Here is a 27,497-nt window from a genome sequence, read left to right as displayed (position 1 = left end):
CTTGTCCTGGACTTCCCCAACATCGGGAGCAATCTTCCTGCATCTAGCCTGTCCAACCCCTTAAGAATTTTATAAGTTTCTATAAGATCCCCTCTCAATCTCCTAAATTCTAGAGAGTATAAACCAAGTCTATCCAGTCTTTCTTCATAAGACAGTCCTGACATCCCAGGAATCAGTCTGGTGAACCTTCTCTGCACTCCCTCTATGGCAATAATGTCCTTCCTCAGATTTGGAGACCAAAACTGTACGCAATACTCCAGGTGTGGTCTCACCAAGACCCTGTACAACTGCAGTAGAACCTCCCTGCTCCTCTACTCAAATCCTTTTGCTATGAAAGCTAACATAACATTCGCTTTCTTCACTGCCTGCTGCACCTGCATGCCTACTTTCAATGACTGGTGTACCATGACACCCAGGTCTCGCTGCCTCCCCTTTTCCTAGTCGGCCACCATTTAGATAATAGTCTGCTTTCCTGTTTTTGCCACCAAAATGGATAACCTCACATTTATCCACATTATACTGCATCTGCCAAACATTTGCCCACTCACCCAGCCTATCCAAGTCACCTTGCAGTCTCCTAGCATCCTCCTCACAGCTAACACTGCCCCCCAGCTTGGTGTCATCCGCAAACTTGGAGATATTGCCTTCAATTCCCTCATCCAGATCATTAATATATATTGTAAATAGCTGGGGTCCCAGCACTGAGCCTTGCGGTACCCCACTAGTCACTGCCTGCCATTGTGAAAAGGACCCATTTACTCCTACTCTTTGTTCAAAAGGGAACTGCAGATGCTGGAATATCGAAGGTACACAAAATTGCTGGGGGAACTCAGCGGGTGCAGCAGCATCTATGGAGCGAAGGAAATAGGCGACGTTTCGGGCCGAAACCCTTCTTCAGACTGATAGGGGGTGGGGAAAGAAAGAAGGACCCCATCTATGGAGCGAAGGAAATAGGCGACGTTTCGGGCCGAAACCCTTCTTCAGACTGATAGGGGGTGGGGAAAGAAAGAAGGACTCCTACTCTTTGCTTCCTGTTTGCCAGCCAGTTCTCTATCCACATCAATACTGAACCCCCAATGCCGTGTGCTTTAAGTTTGTATACTAATCTCTTATGTGGGACCTTGTCGAAAGCCTTCTGGAAGTCCAGATACACCACATCCACTGGTTCTCCCCTATCCACGCTACTAGTTACATCCTCGAAAAATTCTATAAGATTCGTCAGACATGATTTACCTTTTGTAAATCCATGCTGACTTTGTCCAATGATTTCACCACTTTCCAAATGTGCTGCTATCCCATCTTTAATAACTGACTCTAGCAGTTTCCCCACTACCGATGTTAGACTAACGGGTCTGTAATTCCACGTTTTCTCTCTCCCTCCCTTCTTAAAAAGTGGGGTTACGTTTGCTACCCGCCAATCCTCAGGAACTACTCCAGAATCTAAAGAGTTTTGAAAGATTATTACTAATGCATCCACTATTTCTGGAGCTACTTCCTTAAGTACTCTGGGATGCAGCCTATCTGGCGCTGGGGATTTATCGGCCTTTAATCCATTCAATTTACCCAACACCACTTCCCGGCTAACCTGGATTTCACTCAATTCCTCCAACTCCTTTGACCCGCAGTCCCCTGCTATTTCCGGCAGATTATTTATGTCTTCCTTAGTGAAGACGGAACCAAAGTAGTTATTCAATTGGTCCGCCATATCCTTGTTCCCCATGATCACCTCACCTGTTTCTGACTGCAAGGGACCTACATTTGTTTTAACTAATCTCTTTCTTTTCACATATCTATAAAAACTTTTGCAGTCAGTTTTTATGTTCCCTGCCAGTTTTCTTTCATAATCTATTTTTCCTTTCCTAATTAAGCCCTTTGTCCTCCTCTGCTGGTCTCTGAATTTCTCCCAGTCCTCCGGTATGCTGCTCTTTCTGGCTAATTTGTACGCATCATCCTTCGCTTTGATACTATCCCTGATTTCCCTTGTTATCCACGGATGTACTACCTTCCCTGATTTATTCTTTTGCCAAACTGGGATGAACAATTTTTGTACTTCATCCATGCAGTCTTTAAATGTCTTCCATTGCATATCCACCGTCAACCCTTTTAGGATTAATTGCCAGTCAATCTTGGTTGCAGGCGATGGGCACCTATTTCTCCCACTATCCCAATCTCCCATCCACACCCCCCCCCTTCAACCCCCCCCCCCCCCCCACCCCCCCCACACGTCCCTTCCATTTATATCCTTCCCTCCGCCTCCATATTTCATGCCTCTCATTTGTCTTCATAACTTCTTTATGTCACCTTTAATCACCCTTTGGTCTCCTTTTCATCTCTGGTCTATGTCTACACACCTGCCAGTAAAAATCTCGTCTCACTTCTATTCATCTATTACTTGCCAGGCCTTGTCCAGCACCATCACCACCACCTTGTCCAGCACCCCCCTGCACCCCCCCCCCCACTACAATCAATCTGAAGAAGGATCCCGACCCAAAGCAACAACTATCCATGTTCTGCAGAGATGCTGCCTGACCCACTGAGTTACTCCAACACTTTGTGTTCTACAACAGAAGTTGCAATCAAGCTTTCACAGATTTTCAAATCAGCAATTCAGGAACTGACATTTCTAAGTCATTGCTTAATTAAAAAGTTTCAAATGCTGTTAAAATGTTTATTATGTTTGGACAAAGGACAAAGGACAACGGACATTTATTGTCACGAACACCAATTGGTGTAGTGAAATTTGAGTTGCCATTGCAGCACACCAATAAAAATAAAACACATCATTAAAGAATTTAACATTAAACATAAAAACATCCCCCCACAATGGTTCCCACTGTGAGTGAAGGCAGTAAAGTCCAGTCCTCTTCCTCTTGTTCACCCATGGTCGGGCCTATTGAGGCCTCCGCAGTCGCCACGACGGTGGCCCGATGTTGCAGGCCCTCTCGCCGGATGATGGAGCGCCGGCGTCGGAAGAACACTCTCAGCGGCTTGGAGTGTCTGGAATGGCCGCTCCCTACCAGAGACCGCGGCTCCCGTAGTCCACAGGCCGCACTGGTCGGAGCTCCAACACTGGCGATCTCGGCAAGTGATCCCAGGCTCCGCGGTGTTTAAAAGTCAGCGCCGCGATGTTGGAGTCGGCGGTCACAGCACTCCGGAGCTTACCACACGGCGACCCGGGTAAGGCATCGCCCGCTCTGCAATGGTGCTTCAGCGCTGCGCCACCGCCGAAGCTGAAATTCTGGCCAGTTCCGGCAGGAAACGCCACTCCAGTCCCGTTGGTAGGCCGCGAGGAGGAGGGCGAAGATACGGCTCGGAGGGACCGGGTAGGGACTGAGAAAAAAGTTTCCCCCATCTCCCCCCCCACCCCCCACATAAAAAGACTAGAAGACCTCAAAGACAAAAACACACAATTTTTTTTTAAAAAGGTTGAAAAGACGAACAGCTGCGGGCAGGGCAGCCATACTCGACAGCACCCCCACTCGAAATGTACACATTGGAACACAAATGATACTTGCCTCAACTAAAGTTTTTGGTATACTCTCAAATGCCTCCTGGTTAGAATCTGGAATTTCAGGTAGATAACTGGAATCATCGTCTTCCTACAATGAGAAAATAAAGAACAGTACAATTTAGCATTACGTTATTCCATTCAAAATATGTCTATTGTTAAAATGGATGTTGCTGGAACGACAAAGCAGTCCATCAAAATTAAATAAATGTAAAATTAGATTGATACTTCATGCGAAGATTCTTTGATGCAAGTAGAAATAAAATTATAGTTTTTAATTTAGGAGAATGCCAGTTTTGCTATTTCGGTATGCATTTTTGGATTTCTACCTTCACGCAGAAACTTCTTCAGTTTACTTCAGCTACTTGCTTTATCATGTAATCATCCTTCACTCTAATCACACGTGGGTTATTCATTAAATACAGGCAATGCATCGTACAGGAAAGGGATGAGTTCCAGAAAACCATTCATATTCGCAATTTTCTGTAATGCAAACTCACATAACCTATGCACGTGTCAAGAAATGCACGCTGAAAATAAATAAAAATTGACAGATTCCATGAGAGTGAATTTTTGGTAGTGATATGTTAACTCTGGAGGGCACATTCAGTCAATGCAAACCATTATAATATAGAGGCTATCAGTACAACTTCATTCCCAATAGCTTTGTTAAAGCAGAAGCATGCCCTCTGCTGGTTGATCCAGGTGCAGAAGTTTTTTAAATTCACTAATATGATGTGGGTGTCACTGGCATATCGATGATCTATTTATCGTCCTCTCCCTATTACCTTTTGATGCACCGTACCGATGCAGCCTCACGGTGCTATGGATCAGTGATAAACTGTTAAAGGTCAAGATGGTACATCAAAAGAACAAGTTGCAGGTTTGGAGGTTCCCGTGCATCAACTATCCTTCCGGAAGTAGAAGTCACTAGTTTAGTTTAGAGATAGAGCGCGGAAATAGGCCCTTCGGCCCATCGAGTCCACGGCAACCAGCGATCCCCGCATATTAATACTACCCTACACACACTAGGGACTATTTACATTTATAGCAAGCCAATTAACCTACAGACCTGTACGTTTTTGGAATGTGGGAGGAAACCAGTTTTAGAAGCACTGTGAACAAAACCCAAACAAGTTTTGATAAATTGAGTGAGTGTTTGAAGTTGGTTCCAGTTAAGCCACCTGCTCTGACTTGGATGGTCTCAAGCTTTTGGTAGGAAGCTCAATATATTACATCAAATTCTTGTGCCCTGCTAGCAGATTAGCCTAGGAAAATCAAGCACTCTCTCTGAGCTATTTGTGTAATCACATTACCTACTGGGCTAGATCAATTAAATTCCTGGGATGTTGATAATCCCAGTAAGATTGAACAACAGGAATGCTATTGAAAGACAACGGAAGATTGTTAACTACTGTTCCAGAGATGGTCACTGACTAGTCAATATGGGATACAAATGTTAATTGTTAACCTGAATACTGTCTATGTTTTGCAGCATCTAGATAGCAATTAGTTTATTGAGTTGCAGGTGCAGATGGGCATCTTTTAATCAGCAGCAAATTGCACTAAGAATGGCAGCTGAAAATGGTTGGGTTATGTCACTGCCACAAGAAATGCAAGTTCTGGGTTTGAGGTAATCGCTCTGCAAAAAACACCCATTTTATTTTGTGCCAGGTGTGATTCCATGTAGTCACAACTGAAGAATAATTACAGGTATGTTTTCTTAGATTCTTTGTCTAGGGATCCTCGATGCTTAATCTTCAGTCAAATGACGATTCAAGAAGGATGGCACAATGGCAGAGCTGCTGCCTTACATGCCAGAGACCCGGGTTCGATTCTGACTACGGTTGCTGTCTGTACAGAGTTTGTATGTTCTGCCAGTGACCACGTGAGTTTCCTGCGGGAGCTCTGGTTCCCTCCCACATCCTGAAGATGTACAAGTTTGTAGGTTAAATGGCTTCGGTAAAAAACATAAAATTGTCCCCATGTGCAGGATGATGCTGGTGTATAGTTGGGATCGTTGGTCGGAGCAGACTAGGTGGGCCAAAGAGCCTATTTCCACGTTGTATCTATAAAGTCTAAAGAACAGTAACTTTCTCCTCGTCAGTCAATGTTAACCATTTTGTATGTCAGTAAGTAGATTATTGGCTTGCAAGTGGCTCAACACTGGACCGTTGAATGTACCTTGAAACATTTTACTGATGACCAAAAATAGGCTGATAGTGAGTGTCATAGTGATAATTGTACGATTGGACGTGTCCTACATTTTTGGCAAATCTGGGAAATTTTGTGCTTCACTGGGTATATTTCAATAATGTATTCGAACAATTCAGTAATAGAGCAGTTTAATAAGAAACATGCTGTTACAAGACTTCATGGTTACAACCAGATTGTTGTTGGAGCTTTTGTTGTGATCAATGTGCTCAACTATTTATTATCATGTGGGGTGTATCAAACAGCCTGAAAACAGGTTTCTGTCAAACCGAGGGCTTTAGTAGACTAAAGTGGCTGGCGATGACCACCTCAAAGAGATCAAACAGAATGGTTTCCTCGTCTTTACGACAGCATGAACACCACCAATCCTACCTACAAAATCTTAACTGACCACGCAAATCAACTGCAGGTTGCAAGAATAATGCAAATATTGATTACGTTGTGATGTACGATCTTCTCGGGATCATCTGTCAGAGCTAACTGAAGTGTGGTTGTATATGTACCTTGACAACTAATTCAGTTAAAAACACCTTCCAGGAGAGAATAATAGGTCTAATTGTGTTATTAACACTGTCTCTCTTAACCAACATTGAACTGATTATAGTACATAAAAGCTCGAGTGCATAACAGCAACATTATGTTCCAAGGTTCTTTGATATCCCCATTTTATTAAAAAAAAGACTTTTCAGTGTCCCATGTCATTATTCCCCACCATCTGTTGGAAAACTTTTGGCTATGACTAATATTATAAATCAAAACTTGAATATTGTTGTTCAATTTCAGTACAAGGTGGAGTAAATATCATACGATATTCATGAAAACACAAATTAAAAGTACAAAACATTTTTGCTTCTTTGTCAGGCAGTTTATAACATAACAGGCTGTCCTGAGGTACTGTAGTACTTACAGCAATCTGCTTCCCAGCTTCGCCAGTACAATAGGAAGTTTTCATAAATGCGTGGCAGCATTTGTATCCCCATTTCCCATCCTTCCAATAGGATCCCCATACAGCCTGTGAATAGTGAGAAAAATATTACACGAAAATGAACATCCAATCAATACAATTTTAAAAATAATTTATTTTTGGACATATGTACTTGAAGTAATTAGTGCTCGTGCAAAACATTAGACATTTTCATTAGGATTGGCTCTTTTCTAAGCAGCATTTATGGTTTGGCTCAAAATTTAATAACCTTCCACCTCACGCATCAAATAGTAAGATTTTCAAGATATTTTATAGTAGATCTATTTGTAAAGATCAGTGATTCATCTCAATTGATGTCATTTCTGATTGTTGTGAAAAATGATGCAAAGAGATCCATGTCAACCAAATAGGACTGAACCAATGACAGATCAATTTTGGAATATCTATATTAAACTATGCTCATGGAAAAATTTCAAGAGGTTTCACAGAGTAATGTACACTTTTGTAATGTACACTATAAGGTTTTGTTGTATTTGCCACTCAAAGTCTGTGCCACTGTCCCTTTCACCTCTAACTACCATAATTGTCATTTTGAGTAATTTGCACATATTAGGTTTATTCTTCCTTTTCTTCTCAGGTATTTGCATGTTTATTTGATATCTCTAATGTGTAAAATATATTTTTCATTCTAGTTGATGATATTATTTATATCTCAAACCCTCCTGCTCACCCCACTCCACTACAAAATGACACTCCATGAATTAACAATAAAGGCTACTTTGACTTTGACTTTGATTAACATTTACCATGGTTCAAGTCTGGATATCAGTTCAAGGATTGAAGTCTGGTATTAGTGCTTCCAAGAAACCACCCAAGTTAGAAAGTACATTGTCGTGAAACACCAACCTCTCTTATTGCACTTGATAAGAACATTACAAAGTTGTCACTTTTGCTTGGAGTTCAACTGATGGCAAGACATAGTTGTGGTCTGTTCGTGATACTATGGTGATGCGGGAGGTGGTGGTGAAACGGACGGAAAAGTGGGAAAAAGTAGAGAGAAGACCACTAGACATAATCTCGGGGATATCAAGTCATGGATTTGCTTCATCTTAAATGCAGTATTGAATCCAGAAGTGTTACTGCACCAATCTAATTGGATGAAACATCAATTTCATCTGTTCTACACGATACTAGTTTATCTTGGCATCATGTTTAGCACAGACATTGTGGCCGAAGGGACTGGTTCTGTGCTGTATGTTTCTATGTTCTAGTGCAAAAGAATCACAGAAACAGTTTGGAACAGAGGGAGTTCATTCAGTTCACTGATCATTCCAGATCTCTGTAGAGCAATGGTCAGTTCTATTCCCTGTAATCCAGCAAATTATTTACCATTATGTGCCTTTCTATTTCTCTCTAAGCACAATTGATTTTATCTCCACTATTCTTGACATTGAGTTCAAAAATCTTAACCAATCCCCATCACATTCCACTTTCATTTTTAGTCCATCATTTTATTCCCTGATATTATTCAATGAACAAGGACACTCACTCAACATTAATACCTCCACCAACTATTGAAAACAACTTGTCTGGACAGTTATCGCATTAATGTTTATTGAACCTTGACGTATTTAAGTCAATTTTACCAATAAAATACACTCAGAATTACCTTAATTAGCCATGTTATTTTTTCATATTGATTGTAAAGTTGTCTTAATTATTATATTATTTATTAAGTGCAGAATTCATAGGAATATGTTTCTAGCAAACAGAAGACAAACAACACGGCAAGGGTTGATGATATGAGGAAAATGGTCCAATATGGAGAGGGAAAATCAGAAAATGGGGAGTAGGAGGAGCAGAGGGCTGCTGGATGCTTTGTTTAAAAGAAAAATCATTAAATCATCTGATCAAAAAATGAAATTCTGACCATAAAAGATTATCAAACACTTTTAAAGATCAAAGTAAAAGCAGTTCTAACATCAAGCCTCAATTACTTACTATGTGGTTACTGATCAGGACATCCTCCTCATATTTGGACTTTATAACTGCTTTCTCTTGACCCTTTAAGACAGCGCCATGTCTTGAATATTCCACATAATCCTCCGTCTGAGCTAGCAGCAACTCCCGTGGCGGGACATTCAGGTGCTCCTGGCCTCCATACTGTAATGACAGGATGAGAAGTGTTTACAATTTAAAAACAGTTTCTAAATTACTACAAGGGAGATGATCCCCATGCAGTTTATAAAAATTGATCAGATCACCATGTAGTTATTTCCATGGTATTCACAATCCTTTAAACAAAATAAACTGCAGGATGAACATGTTTACCAAATTCCGAATCTACCTTCTTGGAGAAAAACAATGGGTTTGGGCCAGAGCTTTGAGATGCAGCGTGGAAACAGGTCCGTCGGCCTACCAAGTCCAGGCCAACCATCAATCACCCGTACACTAGTTCTACGCAAGGTAACCTTCACATACTGCATACTAGGGGCAATTTATACATGTCTTTGGAATGTGGAAGGAAACCCACAGTCACATGGAGAACGTACAAATTCTGTAGACAGCACCCGTAGTCAGGATCTGGTCCGAGTCTCTGGGAGGCAGCAGCTCTATAGTTGCACCACTGTGCCATTCATTGAAACAATGATTATTTTAGCATAATTTGCTTCTATATTTGATTTTGTACAAGACCCATAGAAAAGGACAAAGAACATTGTTTTCTGATTGTATTTATAGTATTAATTTAATACCACAACTATAGCAGTCACACACACTACCAGACTACAAGATTAACATCTACATTCATATTCAATCATTACCCTCATTGTCTCAAGAGACGCCGGAAAAAGAAACCCATTTCAAGCAACATCAGGCTGATAATCAAATGAAAGTTCTTCAGATTTGGCACTTCACTGAAATTTACAGTAAAATTGGAAAAAGAAATGTTGCGCAGCTTAGATGTTGAAGATACAACTTCAGCAAAGCAATATACAGTGAACCCTCATTATAACAGACCATACGGTGGAGAATGATGTCCGTTTTTGCCGATTGTCCGTTATAACCAAGTAAGGTATTATCATGTGTATGAAGGAACTGCAGATGCTGGTTTAAAGCAAAGATCGACACCAAATGCCGGGGTCCTTGGGCAGAGTTGAGGTGGGAGGTATAGGGTCAGGTGTTGCATCTCCTGCTGCAGGGGAAAGTGCCTGGGGAGAGGGTGGTTTTGGTGGGAAGGGACGAGTTGACCAGGGAGTTGTGGAGGGAATGGTCTCTGTAGAAAGGGGTGGAGATGGGAAGATGTGGCTCGTGGTGGGATTCCGTTGTGGGTGAAGAAAGGCTGGCGGAAGGCCTCCGAAGCTTGCGCTCCAAGCTGCCTGGGAGGCGCTGCGAGTTGGGGATCCGTCCGCAAAAATCGATTTCTGTTATAAAGGGGTCCGTTAAAACAATGGGTTTACTGTAATCCATTTTATTTTACCTTCTCCAATATGCTTCCTTTCTGTTGTTTCTCAAATTCTTCTTTCTTAACTTTGAAGGACTGATGAAGGACTTCAAGCTTCGTAGGGTCAGCTTGGAGATGAACCTCTGAACCTTTCTCATAAGCCTCCCAAGCAAACACTATTAGGAAACAAAACACACAGTGGTGGCAACTTACAAAATGAAATCAAAAATCATGAAATATTTCAAATCCAAGTATTAGATGACTTACATTGTGTCTGTGCCATTCTGACTGTGTCGCCAGTGTAACGCACAAAGTTATCTCCTGCATAGCCAACTCTAGAATAAAAAGATGCAAGAGAATAATAATGGATAATGTCCTAGCAACATGGTATTATGTGCAATAAAATATTTGCACAATATGAAGCACATACCAAAACTTACACGTCCCATTAAATATTTTTGAAGTGTAATCGCTGTTGCATTGAAAATAAATAAGTTATTCTTCGCTACTATCTTTGTTTAAAATCTAAATTGGTCTAAAGACACTGTCAAATTTCCTCCATTGCCAGTCAGGATCCCTCTTCAGACTGATTTTAGTGGAGCGGAGGGGGAAGAAAGCTGGAAGAAACATGGGGATTAAGTCTGGCATTATGTCTTAATATCTAGCACGGAATCTAAAGAATCTATTTTCTTGCGTTACTTCCTTGAATATTTTGGGATGAAGACCATCATACATTGAGAATTCATCAGTTTATAATGCTTTCAATCTTCCCAAAACCATTTCCGCCACAAATACTTATTTCATTTTGTGCCTCTCTGTCACTACACCATGTTCCCCAACTTTTCTGGGAAGTTATTTATATTATTCTGTGTGAAGACAGAACCATAACATGAAACTGGTCTGCCATTTCTTTGTTGCCCATTATAAATCGTACATTTTCGGTTTACAAGGGACATACATTTGCATTCACAAATCCTTTTCTTTTCACATCTCCACAGAAGCATTTACTGTGAGGTTTCATGCTCTCTGCAAACTTCTCTCAAACTCTATTTTCCCTCTCCTGATCAATCCTGCTGTCCTCTTTGTTTGAAACTGCTCCCTGGTAGTTGTTACCTCGGCACGATACATTGTATCAGGTCCAGCTAAAAAGAATTAACGTAGATAGAAATAGCTCCTGATTCAGCTGTGGTAATTATTCAAATAGATATTCATCACGAATAGCTTACTCATCTGTATTTCTCCCTGTATTGGAATAAGGATTCTCCCTCATGGCTCTCGTTTTCGGATCATAGTATGCTGAATTTGGATCCAGGTTTCTCAGATACTAAGATACAGAAATTTAAAAAAAAAATGACAAGTGAAGAAACAATTAAATTTAAATTAACTATTCTTATTTTGTACTGCAAAATTGAAACATACAGTATAAAGAATCACTTTATTTATATATTTTGCAGAAGTTTTTTCTGGCACTACAACCCACCAAATTTCAGCATTGATGGAATAAATATAATTTTCTTAAGGTGTCCCAATTCCTCATTCAAGACTGCTATTTTTGTGTGGTGCTGGTCAATCAAGGTCTCATGTTCAACTGATCTGGAATAGTTTAGATCACTGGTCTCGCTTCGAGTGGCAATAATTTGTTGATTGGTAAGTGTCTCTCAATTCTGGAGATAGTAAGCAAAATGAAAATATAAAAGGAAAAACCCATCCTTCTGATTCCAAAGTGTAAACATGGAGTGCCAGATGAAACTCTATTGGTTTTGTCTGATTGCAACCTGTATGGAAGGTTTTGAAGCTACTTATAAGGCAATAACCACTTGATCAACAGTATCGGACTGGAGAGATGCTGATAATAGGTTGCCCTGGGCTAACATTTCTAGTACTCAAAATATGAAATGTGCTGTTTAGCACATGGTGACAATTTTCTTTACAGAACAGAAAATGTAAAGAATTAAAAAAATCTTAAGATGTAATGCAGCGATTTTATTTTCAATTACATAGTAATGAAGTCAAAGAAATTTGAAATTACCAATGGCTTTCAAGAATTGGTTGGAATGATTAGGAGGGTCTTTACTTTAAATAATTCAATACTTTAAAATACTACTGGGATACAAATACAATTTTGGACAACTTGTGTATCCACTGAAGGCAAGTTGGAAAGATATCGGTTGCTTAAGCCAGAAGACACATTGCAAGTCAGGTTGCTATGGTATGCAAGCCAACATTTGTTTTACAAGTGGGCCAAATAAAACAAACAGGTGGAAATTTATGAAAACAGTTCTGGGCTGGTGCATTATCAAATTAATAAGATAGTAAAAAGATCTCAAGCCCATGCAAAGTGAACATCAAATTTATCGTGAAGTAATGAAAAGGCCTATGTCTGTACCCTGGAAGCATAAACAAGTTGCAGCCATTTCATTTGAGGCCTCAGTAACTGTAAGTGGTACCATTCAGTAAAGCTTAGCTGAAACCTAAACATAAGTGCTGTATATTCATACTTTTGCAATGTCCTCTCGAATGCGGAGATTTCTAACTGTAATTCTTCTTTTAGAGTCGAAGTTCTGTCCAGGCATATCAACATCATCAGCATACTTATCTTCATCCTCATCTTCACTATTGTCCTTATCCTGAAATAACAATTACAAAGTTCAATGATATGCAAGACAACAATCAAAAACAACAAATTTCAGCAAAGTCACCCATATTATCAATATCATAAAATGTTGTTTATGTTAGAAATGTCCTTGACAAATTTTCTCTATCATTGGTAAAATGGATCATACATGAAAAATGTGACTTTGAATAAGTATATTGATTAATTTGGCAATTAAGTATAAAATTGTTCCCCTTTGTTTTTATCTAACTGGTATTATTATATGTATATTATTCTCAAATAGACAAGGCCTTGGTAATTCTGTAGATCTGACTATATCATTTAATGAAGGATCACCATTAGAACTTCAAATATCTTGGTGTTTGGCTCGACCCAACGCTTTCATTTACGCAGCATAGTGAGACGATTACTAAAAAACTCAGCTGTAATCTAGCTGTTCTTTACCGCCATATAAATTGTTTCACCTTTCAGATGAGAAAAATAATTGTCTCTCAACTACTACTACCAACACTGGATTATGCTGATATTGTCTATCAGAATACATTTGATACACATCTTCAACCCCTCAATGTAGTTTATAATAGTCTTTGCAGATTTATTTTAAGGTGTCCATATATAACTCACCACTGTTCTATGTACGAAACTCTAAACTGGTTATCCCCCCACGCTCGAAGATGCTACCACTGGTTCCAGTTCACCTTTAAATGCATCCATCTCAATTACCCTTCTTATTTAAAACAAGACCTATTACCATACACACCCTCATATTCACTAAGACATATTCAGCAACCCTTCTTTTTCATTCCAAGAACTAACAAAGAAATTGGGAGACGTGCATTTAAATTCAAAGCTCCTCCTGACTGGAACACTCTGCCTAGTACCATAAGAACTATTAGCTCATTTCGTCTATTTAAAAATACACTTTTACCCTTCCTTATAAAACCATGTACCTGTTTCTAGTATTAGAGTCTTCGAGCTTTATCTAGCTTGCTCTGTGTGTGATCATTTGGCATAACTATTGTATATGCATGGCCATTACACTTATGTATTATTGTATTGCATAGTGTAACAAGGTCTTATATTGTATTATGTCACAATATCATGAAATAATATATCATGTAATAATGTTGATAGTATGCATTAACATACGATGTATGATAGGTGGTATATGGTACTATGCATCAACATTATGCTGTAACACATAACTATTATTATTATTGGATATGTAAAGCCAATTAACAATTGTTATAAACTATAACAAGTGGGGATGGAGGGGTTTTGGGATTGGTGTGTGGGTAGGTGGGTCAATGAGAGCCTCTATTTATGTTATGTCTTGTGCTGTATGTTCTATGTTGGACCCCCTCGAAAACGAGATGACTGTCCATCTCAAGGGGTTATCCATGAATAAACTTGTTTCAACTTGTTTCAAATCATTGCAAAAAAAGCAAAATACTGACATTTAGCATAGATAATTTCAAATCTGAGCCTATAGAAGTAGGAATGCTTTAATGAGTTGTCTGCAGGAGGGACGCAGCTTATTCTCCTGATAGATATCCAATGACTCGGGGAATACTAAGTGAGGACCGCATTGGGGCCTAACTGATCCATTTCTTAGTTCTCCATAGCGTGAAAGCACCCGTTAGAAAAATGACCACCACCTCCTTGCCCCTGTGAAACAAGACTAAAACACAAATCAAGAATGGATAGTAAAGAAGGTGGGAAAATTGAAACTGTATCCAACATTAACTCCAAACAGAAACCCTTCACAGATATCCTTGAAATGGATGTGAAAGATTTATATGGGAATTTTTCATTTAATTAAAATACATACTCCTGAATTATGGTCTTCTCCCCACTGAGATCTTGCAGAATTCTGCTGTAATAAAAATAGAGATCAACTACACAGCACAATTACACTGAAAAGCACAACAGTAAATAGAGATGTATAAACATACTATGGGGCAATTTTATATTAACAGTAGTAAATTTCTTGTTTATTCCATGGGCAATACAAACTACATATACTGCTTGTTGAAATGTTGCTATGGTCATTAATGTTTTTTAAACTAAAAAATGCTTTCCAGTTGGTCACACAGGCACTTTGTCAGTAGTGACATTTCACATGGTGTACATACCATGTGAAATCATACTGAATCGAAGAGCCGTCGGAAACCAACACCACTGCGTCGCTAATGTTTTGAACGATTTAATAATAAATAATAATAATACATACACCAAGCAAACAATAAAAGCTCAGTTTTGATGAAAGATCATTGACCTGCTGCATTTTTCACTTCATCAATGCTGTGAGGCTTACTGAGTATATTTTTTGTGAAAGTATATTTATTTAGAAATATTTATTCGAAATAAATGCTTAACTGCCATAGTTAAAAGTGTCAAGTACTTCCAGCATCTGTAGTTCTATATTTGGCCTCCTTTGGGATTTGTGTTCCGAATTAATAACAATCATCGAAAAGCTTTTAGGGTGCATATGATCCTATGCACTTGTATGTGTTACGTAGGCGGAAAAACTTACAACCAGTGGAAGCCCAATTATACAATTAAAAAGCAAATAACGAGGAAGACGACAAATAGATGGCTCATCATCAAAGAATAATGGGATTAATTAACTAAAAATAAGCCACTTCATTTTCTTCACTTTTTCTAATACTGAATATTACTACACAAGTTTTGCTTTTAGTTGTTTGAAGTTTCATGAAAAAGGGCTGGAGCCTGATTACAAAAGAATTACATGTGCAGATACACATGTTTGAAGGAAGCCAAGGCAGTGGAAGTAATTAATGAGCATTACATTCTACTAAGCACTAAGACAGTAGTCAGAGGCTAATTATTTCTTCGGAGTCAAAAGTTCCCTCTTACGTGCAGTTAATAAATGATTGCTGAGCAAGTTCGAAAGTTGGTTCACTTTAAGAATATTAAAAGTAAATTCAAGCTCTGAAACAAGTCTGGCACAGTTAGAAACATTAAAAAAATTCCCGTCAAGTCCTGGCACAGGATCTCTCGCCACCTGAAATGCCAACCATTCCCTTGTATCACAGATGCTGGCTTGACCCACCGAATTATTTCAGCAGTTTGTTCTGCTGATCTAGTAATTCCTCTTTATTTTTATAATCACCTTATGAAGGAATAAGAAGAATACGATACAGAGAATATGTTGTAAATACTCAGCATGTCCAGCCCCGCCTATGGGGAGAGAAACATAGTAGATGTTTCAGTAGGGGGACCCTTTGTCAGAACATAAAAAAGGATACAAAAGAAGCTTGTAAAGCTGCAGGGAGGGGACTGAGCAGTGGGGGGGGGGGGTGTCTCAGCGAGTAAAACCAGGTCAATGAGGGTAAGAACCGAGACAAAAGAACGAGGGAGTTGTGAAATACAGAGTAGGAGAACAGGACCAACAGGTCAAGGTGGGTGTGTCCCACTCTCAGACTGGAAAACAAAGCAAAATGGGGAAGAGATAGTGGAATTGATATTATAAATGGATGACTGGCATGGACCAAGAAATCAAATTATCCAAAGTTGTGGAATTCAATAGCGAATCCAGAATGTTGCAATCTGCTTTGACAGAAAACGTTAACTGTGTAGTGCCTCACTAAAACACTACAGGAGGCCACTGATAGGTCTGAGGGGGATTGCGATGGGGAATTCAAGTAGCAGGAAACAGATAGCTCCAGGTTACCCCTGCAAACTGAACTCAATCGTTGCACAGAGCAACAACCAAATATGCCTTTAGATTCTCCAAACTACAGGAGACCACATTGTGAACACTGACCATAGTACACCAGATTGGAAGAAGAGCAAGTGATTGACTGCTTTATTGGAAAGACTGCCTGTGCCCCAAAACAGTGGGAAAGGAAGAGATGAAAGGACCTGGGAGGCACGAAGTGAACGGTCCCTGCGAAGTGCTGAGAGGGGAAGATTGCTGGTTGCTAATAAATTAATTATTAAGATATATACACTTCATATACATATATGTTATGACAGCAACAGGGCAATTTCTACAAAGTGGATGACTCAAAAATCTAACAACTTTCCGAGTGCCATGTCTTTAATATTATCTTTAACTCAACCTTAACTTGAGTATAGGAGTTGTGAGGTAATGTTGCAGTTATACAAGACGTTGGTGCGGCCACATTTAGAGTACTGTGTTTAGTTTTGGACACCATGTTACAGGAAAGCTATTGTCAAGCTGGAAAGGGCGCAGAGATGTTGCCAGGACGATGGCCTGAGCCATAGGGAGAGGTTGAGCAAGCTGGGACTATATTCCTTGGAGCGTAGGAGGAGGGGTGATCTTTTGGAGGTGTAGAAACATTCAAACATGCAACATGAAGTTCCCATAATTATTGTATTCTTCTTGTTACATACATCTTTAATGCACTGATTTATATGGCACCGTTCATTATCACACCAGTTTTCAGGCCAAAATATGATCTTGATGGTGTTTTCTACCCCTTGCCTTTTCTTACCTCCACCCAAACCAAACTAAGATTCTCCATCTCAACTGCCTTTAATATCAGGGCATCCCTTACTCCTTTTCTACTCTCTGCCTACCTTTGCTGCAAGTTCAATCCCCCAAAATATTTAATTCCCAACTTTGGCCTCTTTTCTACATTTCTGCAATAGATTTTAAATTGTTCCTATTTGTGCCTCTAATCTTCATACAAAGACTATGATCTTCATACAAAGACTGCAATTAGAGTATTATATAGTTCTGGTCACCACACTACAGGAAGGATGTGGAGACAATTGAGAGAATGCGGAGGAGCTTAACCAGGATATTGCCTGGAATGGAGATTGGATATGCTGGATTTATTTGCAGTGGAATTCAGGACACTGGGTAGTGCCTTATAGAATTCAAGGTAAGAGGAAATCTAGCTTAGTTTAGTTTAGAGACACAGCGTGGATACTTTCCTTTCTAAATTTTCCCTCACCAAAACTACAGCCCTAGTTTTACGATCCTCTAAAATATTGGTCCCAGCTCGATGGAAGCAAAGCCTATCCCAATTCAATAGTCCCTTTTCCTGACATTGGTATCAGCTCTATGAATAAAAACACATTCTGCCACACCAACTATGGAGTTAAAAGTCTTTCATAGACTCGATAGACTCGGCTTGTACTCGCTAGAATTTAGAAGATTGAGGGGGGTTCTTATAGAAACTTACAAAATTCTTAAGGGGTTGGACAGGCGGGAAGTTTGTTCCCGATGTTGGGGACGTCCAGAACAAGGGGTCACAGTTTAAGGATAAAGGGGGAATCTTTTAGGACTGAGATGGGGAAAACATTTTTCACACAGAGAGTGGTGAATCTGTGGAATTCTCTGCCACAGAAGGTAGTTGAGGCCAGTTCATTGGCTATATTTAAGAGGGAGTTAGATGTGGCCCTTGTGGCTAAAGGGATCAGGGGGTATGGAGAGAAGGCAGGTACAGGATACTGAATTGGATGATCAGCCATGATCATATTGAATGGCGGTGCAGGCTCGAAGGGCCGAATGGCCTACTCCTGCACCTATTTTCTATGTTTCTAACATCAGGCTGATAATCAAATGAAAGATCTTCAGATTTGCAACATTACAGAAACTTACAGTAAAATTGGAAAAAGAAATGTTGCGCAGCTTAGATGTTGAAAATACAACTTCAGCAAAGCAATATACAGTGAACCTTCATGGTAGACAGGCTAGATGCAAGAAGATTGTTCCCGATGTTGGGAAGTCCAGAACAAGGGGTCACAGTTTAAGGATAAGGGGGAAGTCTTTTAGGACCGAGATGAGAATTTTTTTTTTCCCCACACAGAGAGTGGTGAATCTGTGGAATTCTCTGCCACAGAAAGTAGTTGAGGCCAGTTCATTGGCTATATTTAAGAGGGAGTTAGATGTGGCCCCTGTGGCTAAAGGGATCAGGGGGTATGGAGAGAAGGCAGGTACAGGATAATGAGTTGGATGATCAGCCATGATCATATTGAATGGCGGTGCAGGCTCAAAGGGCCGAATGGCCTACTCCTGCGCCTATTTTCTATGTTTTGATGTTTCTATATCTACTGCACAAGGTCATGATAATTTCCAGAAACAGTTTCTGCCCGGTCGTGGCAGAAACACAATCACATGATGTCAAAGTATTAGGTGGGTTATCGTACTCACCGCATAGTCCACCAACTTCCCAGATGCTAGCTCTTCCTGCAGTTTCTGAGCTTTCAGTGTTCGCTTGGCCTGAAAAGATTAAACAAAATTTAAACTATGACCAGACGACTACAAGTTTATTATACCTGGTAGAAAACAGCTCGACTCCTCTTTTATTTAATTGAATTGAATACATTTTATTAGCAAAATATGTATACATACAAGGAATTTGCCTTGGTGCTTTGCTCGCAAGTAACAACATGATATACAGTAGACAATTAAAAATAAAACATTATAATTTAAGCATGTAAGGAATGAAATAAAACAACAGAGCACAAGGAGGCTACAGATTTTTGGCTGTTGAGTAGAGCTACTGCTCGTGGAAAAAAGCTGTTTTTATGTCTGGCTGTGGCGGCTTTGACAGTCTGGAGTCGCATCCCAGAGGGAAGTGCAACAACCTTCTCGGCTGATCGAATGATGCACTGCAGCCTCCGGATGTCGTGCCTGGTGGCTGAGCCAAACCAGACCATGACGGAGAAGGCGAGGACAGGCTTTATGATGGCAGTATACAACTGAATCATCATTGCCTGTGGCAGATTGTGTTTTCTCAACTGCCACAGGAAGTACATCCTCTGTTGGGCCTTTTTGACTGTGGAGTCGATGGTGGCCTCCCATATAAGGTCCCTGGAGATGATGGTTCCAAGGAACTTAAATGACTCCACAGATGTGACTGTGGTGTTGTTGATGGTGAGTGGGGGGGGGGGGGGGAGGGGGGGAGGGGGAGTCCAAAGTCTACAGTCAATTCCACCGTCTTAAGAGCATTGAGCTCCAGGTTGTTGCGATGGCACCAGGACACCAGCTGTGTCACTTCCTGTCTGTCGGCAGATTTCTCCCCATCCTGGATCAGTCCAATCAGGGTTGTGTCGTCCGCAAACTTGAGAAGCTTGACAGAGAGAGTCATTGGTGTAGAGAGAGTAAAGGAGAGGGGAGAGTACTCCGCCTTGCGGTGCTCCTATGCTGAGGGTCTGCGGGTCCGGGATGAGCTTTCCCAGCCTCACATGCTGCTTCCTGTCTGTCAGGAAGTTGATGATCCACTGACAGAGGGGTTCAGGCACAGTCAACTGGGAGAGTTTGGAGTGTAGTAGCACTGGCACAATGGTGTTGAATGCAGAGCTAAAGTCCACAAACAAAATCCTTGCATAGGTCCCCTGCGTTCTAGGTGCTGGAGGATGAAGTGCAGGCCAAGGTTGACTGCGTCATCCACTGATCTATTTGCCCGGTATGCAAACTGCAGAGGGTCCAGCAGGGGGTTTGTGATATTTTTCAGGTAGGGTCAGCACAATTGTAAAAGGCATTAGCATGTTTTATAGAGCCTTAAAAGGCACAATACAAATTGTTACCAAGGAACAAATCCTCACTCATTTTATTTTAATGCCTATACATTCCTTAGATCAAACTTTGCAAGCACAACTATTTTCATGATAGTCTATTCTTTTTTGTGCCGCTTGATAGCTCTGTCCTATTGTACAAAATCTACCTATTTGTTAAAAATATTCCCAGACAATTACTAACAGTTCTTCTGTAGCTAACTATTAAACCATACTTAAACATTTTTGCATTCAACTGACAATAACTAGTTTGCAATGCATCTCTTACATCCATGATAGGGATGTTCTAACACCAGGATTAATCCACACTTGGGAAGGCAGTGATTAATCCTGTCTGACCAATCCGATTCAATTTTTTTTAACTGGACAAGAGCAGCATGGTTGATGTCATCTACGTGGACTTCAGCAAGGTCTTTGACAAGGTCCCACATGACACACTTGGTCCAAGATTAGAGCTCTAAAATCCAAGGCAAATTTAACAGGAGGCAGAATGCGATTGTAGAGGGTTGAATTTACCATTAGCAGCCTGTGACCATCAGTATACCACAGGCAATGATATTAGGACCATGAGTGATTTTATTTTTTAATAGAAATTAACAATTAATAACAATAAATTTTATTTATGGGCGCCTTTCAAAAGTCTTAAGGACACCTTACAGTATTTAACAAGAGTAAAAAACATATAATCGGAGTAAAATAAATAATAGAGACATCACCAATACACAAATTAAAGACAGAATTCGATCCAAAGACAAAAAAATCAAAAACACAATGTGAAGAGAGAGCAGCGGCAGCTAAACCGCGCTAGTGTACACTCTCCCTTCCGACAGCCATCTTGGACACAAACTAAAATAATCACTTACACACAAAAATCATCCCCCCACAATGGTTACCACTGTGGGGGAAGGCACAATGTCCAGTCCCCATCCCCAGTTCTCCCAAAGTCAGGCCTATTGAGGCCTCCGCTATTGCCTCTACGGAGGCCCGATGTTCCTGGCCGTTCTCGCCGGGTGCTTTTGCCCCGGCGTCGGGAGAGTCCTCTCAGCGGCTGGGCCACCTGGAACGGCCGCTTCCATACCGGAGACCGCGGCTTCTGAAGCCGACAAGGCCGCGCCGGTTTCGAGCTCCCAGGCTCCCGATGTTGAAGTCGGCGCCGCCCGCTCCGCTCCGCAGACCTCACAGCTCACCTGAGCTCCAGCGCGTCGATCCAGCGCGGCGACCCAGGCAAGGCATCGCCCGCTCCGCGATAGCGCTCCAGCGCTGTGCCGCCACCGAAGCCGAGGTGCTGGGCGGTCCCCGCCAGGAAACAGCGCTCCACGCCCGCTGGTAGGCCACGAGGACGGGTCGACGGGAAAGCCCGGAGAAAAAGCTGCCTCACCGACCAGGTAGGGACCTAGAAATATAGTTACCCCCTTCCCCCCACATTAAAAAGTCTATTTCTCCCACAAACAAAACACAGGACTCACTAGAACTACAAATAAAAAGTGAATTAAACGGACGGCTGCTGGTTAGCAGCCGTTCCCCAAGATGGCTCCTCCTCCAATGATAACAATTGATTGTGAATGCAAGTGGTATAATTAGTACATTTGCACGAAACAAATTGGTGGTGTCCATGATAGTGACAAACAGTCATAGATTACAGAATGTCATTGATCAGTTGGCGAGATGGGCAGATCCACTTCCAGTGTTGAATTGGTCACGATGGGTTCAGTTCCTATTACATATTTTTTGCATTTAACTGTTGACTTGACCTAACATACCCACCTTTGGGAGCCTTGATGTAGCCGATAATACCTCAGAGTAATCCTTTCAACAGGATAATCCTTTCAACAATCTGACTACGTTACCAATGTGTATCTCTCACCAAAAAGAAGCATATCAATTATTTATATTTAAAAACTAATTAGTCTGTAAATACAGAGACATAAAAGCAATACAAATGTAACTGTAATGTACAATGGAAGCTCTCTCAATTGAAATTTATCAACCGTGTAAGTAGATAGGAACAAGTGAAAGGACATGCATTTTGCATTTAGCTCCATCTACAGGACACAGAATATAACATTTCAGCATGACAGGCCTGAAAAGGCACATTTTCAAATTAACATAAGGGGGGTAATTTCAAAAAACATGCATCAGATTTTTTTGTTTTTTTGTTAAAGTGTTGGTGTGATAAATTTAAAAAAATTGATATAGAGATCTGCATGGAATACAAATAGTTGTACACCACCAGATACAATATGAATAATAATCCTGTAACTAAATAATTGATGACTTTACACATTATTTAAAATAATTTGAGCCATTACAATGTGTTTACAGTTATTCTTCAATAAGACTAAATAGAAATCAAATAAGGTATTCCATCACATACCAAGTCAACTTTTGAATATTCCTCCACAATCCTCATATGTTCCTCTGAATCATAACCATTCCAGCGATCACGCTTTCCATCATAATCAAGTGCAAGTATTGGCTGTGGGTGCTCATCTGCAGCGATGTTTATCGCTGTATATTTTGCTCCGACCTTTCTAGGTCTCTATAGAAAAGAGGAAACATTACAGAGAACAGTGCAAAACAGAATTCGAGCAAAGCAGCTACATGAATGCAATTAAAAAGTTTAAATGTTATTATGGCAAAAACCTGAACTGAGAGTAAATATTTTAATTTCTGAAAACAAACTTCATCTGAGATTGTTACAGATAGAAAATCATCAGTGCAAGGACCTTCAGAAAATTCATTCCATAGCATCCAAAACTCAAATGTAATTGGGAAACAAACAACCCAGCAAAGTGACAGAGTCCATGCTGACCAAGTTGGAATTCTGGGCTAGTCCCATTTGCCTGTATTTGCCACATTTCACTCTAATCCCATCCTATCCATATATCTGTCCAAATGTCTTTAACCAGGTTTTGATCTTGATCCAACTCATCATGTGGTTATAGATTTATGTTGAAAGGGGCAACCAAATAGAGTTTTAAACAAATCCAATACTTGGTTATACCTAGAATACACATGGGACTTTATAATAATTGAGGCACAGCTAATACCAACGGCATTCTGCAGGGTGACTTGGATAGGTTGGGTGAGTGGGCAGAAGCATGGGAGATGCAGTATAATGTGGATAAATGTGAGGTTATCCACATTGGTGGCAAGAACAGGAAGATAGATTACTATCTGAATGGTGTCAGATTAGAAGGGGAGGTGCAACTAGACCTGGGTGTGCTTGTACATCAGTCACTGAATGTAAGCGTGCAGGTACAGCAGGCAGTGAAGAAAACTAATGGCATGTTGGCCTTCATTGCAAGAGGATTTGATTTTAGGAGCAAGGAGGTCCTCCTGCAGTTGTACAGGGCCCTGGTGAGACCGCACTTGGAACATTGTGTGCAATTTTGGTCTGCTAATTTTAGGAAGGACATTATTGCTATTTTGGGAGTGCAGCGTAGGTTCACCAGGTTAATTCCAGGGATGGTGGGACTGACATATGATGAAAGAATGGGTGACTGGGCTTGTATTCGCATGGAATTTAGGAGGATGAGAGGGGATCTTATAGAAACATATTCTTAGAGGATTGGACAGGGTAGATGCAGGAAAAAAGTTGCCGATGTTGGGGGAGTCCAGAACCAGGGGTCACAGTTTAAGAATAAAGGGTAGGTCATTTAGGACTGAGATGAGGAAAAACCTTTTTACCCAGAGAGTTGTGAATCTGTGGAATTCTCTGCCACAGAAGGCAGTGGAGGCCAATTCATTGGATGTTTTCAAGAGTCAGAATTAGCTCTTCGGGCTAAGGGAATCAAGGGATATGGGGAAAAAGCCAGAACGGGGTACTGATTTTGGATGATCATCCATGATCATATTGAATCGAAGGGCCGAATGGCTTACTCCTGCACCCATGTTGCTTCTTCTTCGTTCGTGTGGCGTGCACAGCCTAAAGTTGTCGGACAACTTGTACTATTTGATCTTCCGTTTGTGCACGTCGAGTTGATTGCATTAGTCGAAACAGGGCGGACCACATGAAGGTTGCAATCTTCCACCCCTATGTTGCTATGTTTATGTTTCTAACCCTATATACCTTAATCAATGTCACACTTTTAGATTATACTGGTAACTGGTCTTAAACAATACTTTTATTTATTCATTTTTAAAGGATAATGCCATTACCCGTTCTCTGTTTACCCCAGTAGAAGATGGCTGCGAGTCACTTTCCTGAACTGTTGTCCCCTGGCAAACATAACTATAATGCCCCTATGTTCAAGCGATGTTGCAGTGGCTTGGGACCTACAGGAGAAACTACAGGTGGTGAAGTTCCCATTCATCTACTTATCTTTGTCAATGGTGGAGAATGTAGCTTGGGATATGCAGCTGGTAAGGCACGTATGGAATTGTACCAATTCTGTTAGGGTGGATTAGCTACAGGTTGGCATCTAGGCAACTTAAAAGCTATATACTCCACTCAAGTGAATAAAACTTCTTCAGGATATAGTTGGAAACTGAACGTAAATAAGTGTAGGCTGGATCCACCATAACCTATATGTTTATTTCTGAAACAGTACTCCTCTGCAGATACATGCCTTTGACTATAATTTCTCATTCTGATGTCATAGTAGCAAAGCAATAACAGAAAAGGCCCCAGAAGATAATTTATACAAAATTACCAACTGAAAATTGACTAAAAATAATATTACTAACAGTCACTTACTTCCATGCAATCTTTTCTCACATGTGTTAAAGCACCGCAATTTTCACATGCTCCTTTCCGGTATTTGATAACCATGGGACTCTGAGTAAAAGAGCACGCATTTTCAATAACCGTTTTATGTTTCGTACCTTGGCTTTATAAATGCCTATATTAAAGCACTACCGTCACTGAATTTCATGCAACACAGAATTATCGAAGTAGAACACCATCATCCATTGCTAATGAAAAGGAGTGTGCAAATAGCTTAAAAGAGACACAATATTACTGGGTAATATAGATTAACAGAGTCTCTTGCCCAGAGGAGGTGAATCAAGGACCAGAGGGCATAGGTTTATGGTGAAGGGGAAAATATTTAATAGAAATCTGAGGGGTAACTTTTTCATAAAGGGTGGTGGGGGTATGGAACTAGCTGCTAGAGGAGGTAATTGAGGCAGGGATTATCCAACATTTAAGAAACAGTTAAACAGGTACATAGATAGCACAGGTTTGGAGGAATATGGGCCAAACGCAGGCAGGTGGCACCAGTGGAGCTGGGACATGTTGGCCGGTGTGGGAAAGCTGGGCCGATGGGCCTGTTTCCATGACTCTATGACTATCACTATGACTCCAGAGCAAATCAGCACTAATTCAAAATACATTTCAAGATTTCCATTGCTTAGTATCATTTTCAAACTGCAATAAAAAGTGTTTTTTTTGGGTGATATAGATTTTTAGTTTTTTGCCGATTTACAACAGTTAATCCAGAATTCGTCAAAGCGATTTGCAGGTATGAAACATTTAAAACGTGACTTGGCTGAACTAATATTGCACCACCTGATTTGAACCACATTGATGCACAGTGGAACAGAATGTAATCTGCCTTTCTCAATCATTTTTTGGGTCATATTTAATCTCTAATAGCAAATAAATCAATTTCCCCATGGTTTTTAAACTAAAAATATTTTGAGTGCCACTGAGTGAACAATCTGTGCTTGCAATTTTAGATTACTCATCTAGTTCAATAGCGCCCAGCTAGCCACAGTGCTCCCCCTTTACTTAGTGTTTACAAAAAATATTCGATCCCATTAAAAAGTTGAAAACTTCTACAATTGAACTTATTCTCATTTGACTTTAAAATAATAAAATAAAAAATACTACATAGAAGCAAATGCACTGAGACATTGCATACCTCCTGTACACCTTTCTTGTACCAATCTCCAATCAAACTGAATTCCTTTCCTTTCTCAGGTTGTGGCCTTTGGTGTTTGAGAGTAGGTCTTTTGGAAGGATCAATGTACCATGGAACTGATGATATATACTGAGGAATGTGTGGGTTGATGTCTCTATTGGGAACAGATGAAAACAAAAGAGTTAGGTAGATTTTTAATATTTCACATTTTGTTTTAAATGCATGATTCACAAAACATGAAGGACAATGTTCGAAATACGTCTAAAAATGGAAATCAAAATTATACTACAATGGAATGTCATAAATGGAGTAGGCCAGAGTGATCTGGCAAAGAAAGGAATAAACATGTATCCCAAGAATTCACAACTTACCTTTATTAATAGATGGCCACACAAAACCAGCCTAGTAGATACTCCTTCACTTGGAATACTGTATGGAATATCACTGCATTGTCTAGTGTCCCATAAAATAACAGCATTTTCCAGTTAACTTTATATTAATCTGAGTAAAATCTGAAAAGGTTTAATTAACTTAAGAATCCAAGTAGCGATTGCTAAGAGTCAAGGTACCTTCTCCATTATGCAGAGCGTTTTGATCGTCAGAACACCACAATTCAGCAAAACTCAATCTAACAAGCACAGTGGCACAGCTGCTGCCTCATTGCACCAGAGACCCGGTTTTGATCCTGACCTCATATGCTGTCAGTGCGGTGTTCGCACACTGTCCCTGTGACTGCACCAGTTTCCTCCCACATCCTAAAGACATATAGGCTTGTAGGTTAATTGGCTTTGGTAAAAACAGTAAAAGTGTCCCGAGTGTGTAGGATAGTGTTAATTGGCTTCTGTAAATTGCCGCTAATGTGTAGGGAGTGGATGAGAAAGTGGGATAACAGAGCGTGAACAGGTGATCGATGGTCAGTGTGGACTCAGTGGGCTGAAGGGTCTGCTTCCATGCTATATCTCTAAACTAGTAAGTGGACAGAACCAAATTATATAAGAATGCAAACAATATCAGATGCTTTGAGGAATCTTCATTGATGGCTAAAGCAAACTTTTCAATTAACTACTTTTGGTTCTCATTTAATAGTTTTGCAAACACTCTCTGATCATTCAGTACGATTCTCCCTTTGGCAGCAAATAAAAAGTTGAGGTTTTAAATTTAAATGTTAGTTACTTACTTTCCTTCTTCATCAACTTCTGCAGGAGCATTGCCAAGCTTTCTTTGCTCTTCCAATTCTTTCTTTTTTCTCCAGTCCTCTCGAGTCATCTTTTTTGGTTCATCTCGGCCCACTGAACCAGCAGATTCCCCAGAATCAGACGGATTCACATTTTGTACAGTCCCAGATTCCATACTGTCTCAATTTTAGGACTTCCTGAATTGATGAACTGAAAAAGAATATCACATTTGTC

At 40.4% G+C, this 27,497-nt stretch overlaps 1 protein-coding gene across 4 annotated transcripts in view; it reads right to left on the bottom strand.

The window, feature by feature from the left end:
* Nucleotides 1-27,497, bottom strand: part of slu7 (SLU7 homolog, splicing factor) — a 49,826-nt gene that overhangs the window by 8,309 nt on the left and 14,020 nt on the right. For 2 of the 4 annotated variants that reach the window (XM_033029648.1, XM_033029650.1), the window contains exons 2-14: nucleotides 27,266-27,473; nucleotides 26,089-26,242; nucleotides 24,921-25,001; nucleotides 22,596-22,760; nucleotides 18,855-18,923; nucleotides 14,535-14,576; nucleotides 12,588-12,716; nucleotides 11,316-11,413; nucleotides 10,357-10,424; nucleotides 10,126-10,265; nucleotides 8,649-8,810; nucleotides 6,630-6,734; nucleotides 3,516-3,599 (exon numbers count right to left, since the gene is read on the bottom strand). In XM_033029648.1, coding sequence (XP_032885539.1) covers nucleotides 3,516-3,599; nucleotides 6,630-6,734; nucleotides 8,649-8,810; nucleotides 10,126-10,265; nucleotides 10,357-10,424; nucleotides 11,316-11,413; nucleotides 12,588-12,716; nucleotides 14,535-14,576; nucleotides 18,855-18,923; nucleotides 22,596-22,760; nucleotides 24,921-25,001; nucleotides 26,089-26,242; nucleotides 27,266-27,438 — 1,470 coding nt within the window. In that variant the 5' untranslated portion in view covers nucleotides 27,439-27,473. Of the gene's footprint in view, nucleotides 1-3,515; nucleotides 3,600-6,629; nucleotides 6,735-8,648; nucleotides 8,811-10,125; nucleotides 10,266-10,356; nucleotides 10,425-11,315; nucleotides 11,414-12,587; nucleotides 12,717-14,534; nucleotides 14,580-18,854; nucleotides 18,924-22,595; nucleotides 22,761-24,920; nucleotides 25,002-26,088; nucleotides 26,243-27,265; nucleotides 27,474-27,497 lie in introns of all 4 variants that reach the window. The other 2 variants (XM_033029647.1, XM_033029651.1) reach the window with 2 other exon arrangements.

This window comes from Amblyraja radiata, chromosome 11, assembly GCF_010909765.2.
Source record: "Amblyraja radiata isolate CabotCenter1 chromosome 11, sAmbRad1.1.pri, whole genome shotgun sequence".
NCBI lineage: Eukaryota > Metazoa > Chordata > Chondrichthyes > Rajiformes > Rajidae > Amblyraja > Amblyraja radiata.
This window is presented reverse-complemented; position numbering and strand designations above follow the sequence as displayed.